A 5,557-nucleotide genomic window follows, 5' to 3' on the forward strand; every position below is an offset into this window, starting at 1 on the left:
TTTTTAGTAGAGATGCGATTTCGTCATTTTGGCCAGGCTGGTCTCGAACTCATATCCTCAGGTGATCTGCCCGTGTCAGCCTCCCAAAGTGCTGGAATTACAGGCGTGAGCCATTGTGCCCAGCCAAAAGACATTAATATTTATTTTACATTCATATGTTAGCTACCACTAAGGAGCTCACAGCTCAGAGAGGGACAAAGATATACAAAAAGAATTTCAGTGAGTGTGACTGGAATTCTTTTTGTACGTCTTTTTCTCTCTCTGAGCTAGAGAGCAACTATACAAAGAGAATTAGGCTAGAGAGGAGAAAACAGCTCTGCTTGGGCAACTGAGGAATGGATTTATCAGTTGAAGAGAGAAAGAGAGAGAGAGGGAGGGAGAGTATGTGTGTGTGTGTGTGTGTGTGTGTGTGTGTGTGTGTGTGTGTGTGTGTTTGTGTGGTATTCCAGGCATCATGATGACACACCATAGGAAATATTTGTTGCTAATTGTTTTTTTTTTTTTTTCTTCTCTACGCTCTTTCCAATCATTTGTTGGCCATGTGTGAGGCTTCCAGGATTGTATGGTCTGACCATAGTTGAAAAAAGCAGATAGGCACCCAGAGGTCAAACAGGGCTCTCAGTCTGGTTAGGCCTGGTGGGTAACCTACTGAAAGAGGCCACCTGCTATGAGAGCAACATAAAATAGTAACGCTGCGTGTGTTACACCTGAGTCTTTTAAAAGCAGCTTCCACATTACTGCATTTGACCCTAATGCTGTGATACATCATCTCTACTTTCAGGTGGGGAAATGTTGGATCTAAAGGACTGAGTGGACTGGCTGAAGTCCCGGAACAAACAGGCAGTAGGACCAGGATTCAAACAAAGGCCATATCATTCCCAAGCCAGTGATTTCCACTCTGAGGAAGAGAAGAGAAGGAACACCAGACACAACAAATGACAGAGAAAAATAGGTAATAAAATGCAAATTTAATATTGAGGGAATCCCGCGAAATAATGTTGTAATTTGTGCTTTGTATAGGAGGTATTCCATTTCCTTCTACTGTTTAGACAGGCAAAAGGCTATGGGAAGTTTCAACACCAGTTTTGAAGATGGCTTCATTTTGGTGGGCTTCTCAGATTGGCCGCAACTGGAGCCCATCCTGTTTGTCTTTATTTCGATTTTCTACTCCCTAACTCTCTTTGGCAACACCATCATCATCGCTGTCTCCCAGCTGGACCTCCGGCTACATACACCCATGTACTTCTTTCTCTCCCACCTGTCCCTCCTGGACCTCTGCTTCACCACTAGCACCGTGCCCTGGCTCCTGGTCAACCTTTGTGGGGTTGACCGCACCATCACTTGTGGAGGGTGCGTGGCTCAACTCTTCATCTACCTAGCCCTGGGCTCCACAGAGTGTGTGCTCCTGGTGGTGATGGCCTTTGACCGCTATGCTGCTGTTTGTCGTCCACTCCACTACATGGCCATCATGCGCCCCCATCTCTGCCAGACCCTGGCTCTCGCCTCCTGGGGGGCAGGTTTCCTGAACTCTCTGATCCAGACAGGTCTCACAGTGGCCATGCCTCTCTGTGGCCATCGACTGAATCACTTCTTTTGTGAGATGCCTGTATTTCTGAAGTTGGCTTGTGCGAACACAGAAGGAACAGAGGCCAAGATGTTTGTGGCCTGAGTCATAATCGTGGTTGTTCCTGTAGCATTAATTCTAGGCTCCTATGTGCACATTGCTCGTGCAGTGCTGAGGGTCAAGTCAGTGGCTGGGCATAGAAAGGCTTTTGGGACTTGTGGGTCCCACCTCCTAGTAGTTTTCCTTTTTTATGGCTCAGCCATCTACACATATCTCCAATCCATCCACAATTATTCTGAAAGTGAGGGAAAATTTGTTGCCCTTTTTTATATGATAATTACCCCTATTCTCAATCCTCTGATTTATACACTAAGAAACAAAGATGTGAAGGGGGCTCTGTGGAAAGTACTATGGAGGGGCAGAGACTCAGGGTAGGAGATGAGAAAATGGCCAGTAAAATTTTCTGTAATAGCTCTTCCATCATAGAGCTTACCTTGTTCATCGGAGGGCAGTTGGTCAGTAGGAAACAGCCCTAAGTTATCCTTAGAATTTTGTTTTGGGGATGGAATTTCACTCTTGTTGCCCAGACTGGAGTGCAGTGGCACGATCTCGGCTCACTGCAACCTCTGATTCCTGGGTTCAAGCTATTCTCCTGCCTCAGCCTCCCAGGTAGCTGGGATTACAGGTGCCCACCAACACACCTGGCTAATTTTTGTATTTTTAGTAAAGACGGGATTTCACCATGTTGGCCAGGCTGGTCTCGAACTCTTGACCTCATGATCTGCCTGTCTCAGCCTACCAAAGTGCTGGGATTACAGGCATGAACCACCACCCCTGACTGTCCTCAGAGTCCCTTCCTTGTTTAGAAACTGGAAGTAGGGATCTCTTGGGACTCTTTCCTTTTCAGTGTCTATGATCACTGTGCAGTCAGGAGTAAGTGCTGGTTTGCATCACAACTTTTCAAAGGAATGAGCTTGAGAAGAGGGTGTATTGTGTCCACTTGTGGAGAGTGGGATGGGTTCTAGGCAAGACTGAGAATGATAGAAGACTAAATTTGGAATGACAACACCTTTCCAAGGTCAATGACTCCCAAAGTGGTACCATGCATATGGACTGTGTCCAAAGGCAGACAAAATGAGTTTCCCCTGCTCTTCTAAGTAACTGTGATCCTGCCATGTACACTCACATCTCAGGGCCCATTTCTAAGGTCTGTAACAGAGGTTATTCATGTACAATATTTGGAGCAAATAAGGAGATCATAAACAGAGGTAAGTCATGGAGCATGTAGAGTTTCAGGTTTGGATGTCACTTGCACATTTGAAGAAAAAGAAAATCATTAGGGTGGCATTGAGTAGAGGGGGCATTGACTCTTACCAGCTGCACCAGGAGTCTCTGTTATGCTGCTTGGTGCCACGGATAAGATATTTTCCATGCAAGAGAGAAGAAAATAGAGAAGAAATGAACATACAAATAGAAAACCAAGAGGAATTGATGTAGAAAAGAAGAAAGGATAAAGGGCAATGACAACAATGAAACAAAGAGATTCCTGTGGAAGGGAGTGGTGGGAGGCTCAAGAGGCATGTGGTTAAAGTGTGAAGACAGTGGATGCTGGAAATTCCACCACTGTCATTTCATCCCGCATACTTGGTTTCTTATCAAAGTATGCCATAATAAACTTCCACAGTCTCGATAAATTTCATGTTGAGGGAATCATCTTTCATTCCAATAACAAAAACTGGTATTTGTTTATATCTGAAAAACATCTTTTCATAAATTGTTGTTAGTCCTTACAGCTGTATTTTGAGAGTGAGTTTTGTTGCAGTGCCTATTTATTCACAAGAAACTGAGATTCAAAGTGTTTAAGTCACCCAAGTTCACATAGCAAATATGGGGTGAAGCTGAGATCCAGGTTTCTGAAACCCTAAATCCAACCCTTACTACAACACCTTCCTAATTCTCTTTTTCTGAAAGTAAATTTTTAATAGGGAAAGATTGAGGTTGAACAGAGGGTGGCTGGAGAGAGAATCAAGTGTGAGCTTAGTGTACTTAGAGTTACATATTCTTTAGTGTACTTAGAGTTACATATTCTTTGGTCAGAGAGCTTTTATTTTCTTTGCACAAAGCTAATGTGTTCTGTAAAAATAGTTACTGTCTATTAAACCCTTACTATAGATTCAAGCATAGTTCAAATACTATGCTATATAATAGACTTCACTGCCACACTAAATTTTTACAATATGGAATTGAAGGTACTATTTCCCTCCTCCAATTAGTTCTGCTGATCTCAAGACTGAAAGTTAGATAATCATTTTGAGAGATTTGCCTCAATTACCCAGGCACTAAATGGTGGGTCAGGATTTGAATCTAGCCTGTTTTATTCCAAATCCTACCAACTAGCCACTACTTAAAGACCAATTAAAAAATGTTTATTAGCTCAAGGAATTAACTAAGAAGCTGCCTGGGACAAATGATTTTTCTCCTGTATCCTTGTCTATCTAAGTCTAAACAATTCGAGCATATATATTACCCTAATGAAGAAAAGGAAACTATTTGAACTAGCAGGAATTAAATTGTTTTGTGGTTAATGTGTTATTTTTTCATTTGGAATGCAGAGTCATTCCTCCTAATTGTATTAAAGGGAACATATCCCATAGCCCAGCAATTTTAAGAGGTTCCTGGTACAGTTGGGTACACATAGCCATTGCTCTTGCAAGTCAGGTCTTGTGCAAGGCACATGCCGTCTCCATGGGGACCTACATCCTTTGGGCTTCCTTGGATCTTCTCATCTGTAACAGTGGCTAATTGATCTTCAGAGATTTTTGAGTCCTCATAGCCTTCCCAGAGCCAGTGAGTGGCTCCCAGAGTCCTTCAGTTGCCCATCTGAGAGAGGAAGTCAGAGGTGACTTAATGAATAAACAGATAAACACCTTGGCACCACTGTCTTTTAGAGCCCAGCTGGCTGCCATTTGAAACCTGTTGCCATTTGTCCTTTACCTGCTAAGTCACCTAAACAGGATTTTGAGCTAGAAATAATGACGCATGTAGGGCTTAAAACTGGGACATATTTATGGAACAGACTGGGAGACATAGGAGAAAGGAGATTGTGAAGATTGGTTCTCAAAAGAAAAAAATTAAATTGATGAATTCATAGAGAAGAAAATAAGAACCTGGAGACATTTCAGTGAATATCAGAAGAAGTGGTTACTGGTTACTGTGGTTTTTAAAAATATTCCTGGACTTTATAACACACACACACACACACACACATATATAGATATACATGTATATATATCTAGATATATGCATATACATATATATGCATATATATGTATATGGATACATATATGATACATGCATTATATATATAATTTGTTTTACTGGCATCACTTGTTGTTTTACTTTGTTTTACTGGCATCACTTGTCGTTGAAGTCTGTAAGGTAAGATCAGGAGTAAGACCAAGATGGCTACTTGTTTAATAATATGTAATTTGTTTTACTGGCATCACTTGCTGTTGAAGTCCATAAGGTAAGATCAGGAATAAGACAAAGATAGCTACTTTCACTACTTCTATTCAACATAGAATTGGAAGTCTTAGCTAGAGCAATGAAAGCAGAGGAAAGAAATAAGACACCTGAATTGGAAAGAAGATGTGAAATTGTCTCTGTTCACAGATGACACAATCTTTCACATAAAAAATCCCAGACTCCACCAAAATACTGTCAGAGCCAGTAAATGAATTCAGTAAAGTCACAGGACAAAAAATCAATATACAAATACCAGTTGCATTTTTATGCAATAACAATAAACTATTCAAAAAAGAAATCAAGAAACAAATCCCATTTATAATGTTTAAGAAACTCATGCAATTAATAGCAAACAAAAAAAATTCACCAAATAACCATTTAAAAATGGGCAAAGGGGGCTTGGTGTGGTGGCTCACTCACACCTGTAATCCCAACCATTTGGGAGGCAGGGGTGGGTGGATCACTTGA

The 5,557-nt window shown here is 41.4% G+C and overlaps 1 protein-coding gene across 1 annotated transcript; it reads left to right on the forward strand.

Annotated features, from left to right (window-relative positions):
- The first annotated feature begins 1,028 nt into the window (after nucleotides 1-1,028).
- On the forward strand, nucleotides 1,029-2,074 carry LOC108295347 (olfactory receptor 2Y1). Its single transcript, XM_017517483.1, has one exon. The coding sequence runs from the start codon at nucleotides 1,064-1,066 to the stop codon at nucleotides 1,667-1,669; it is 606 nt and encodes a 201-aa protein (XP_017372972.1). The 5' UTR covers nucleotides 1,029-1,063; the 3' UTR covers nucleotides 1,670-2,074.
- Nucleotides 2,075-5,557: the final 3,483 nt, after the last annotated feature.

This window comes from Cebus imitator, unplaced genomic scaffold (genome assembly GCF_001604975.1).
Source record: "Cebus imitator isolate Cc_AM_T3 unplaced genomic scaffold, Cebus_imitator-1.0 Scaffold634, whole genome shotgun sequence".
In the NCBI taxonomy this organism is placed as follows: domain Eukaryota; kingdom Metazoa; phylum Chordata; class Mammalia; order Primates; family Cebidae; genus Cebus; species Cebus imitator.

Excerpts from the sequence above, each read along its gene's own strand:
- LOC108295347 (XM_017517483.1), top strand. The coding sequence starts at position 1,064 with ATGGGAAGTTTCAACACCAGTTTTGAAGATGGCTTCATTTTGGTGGGC.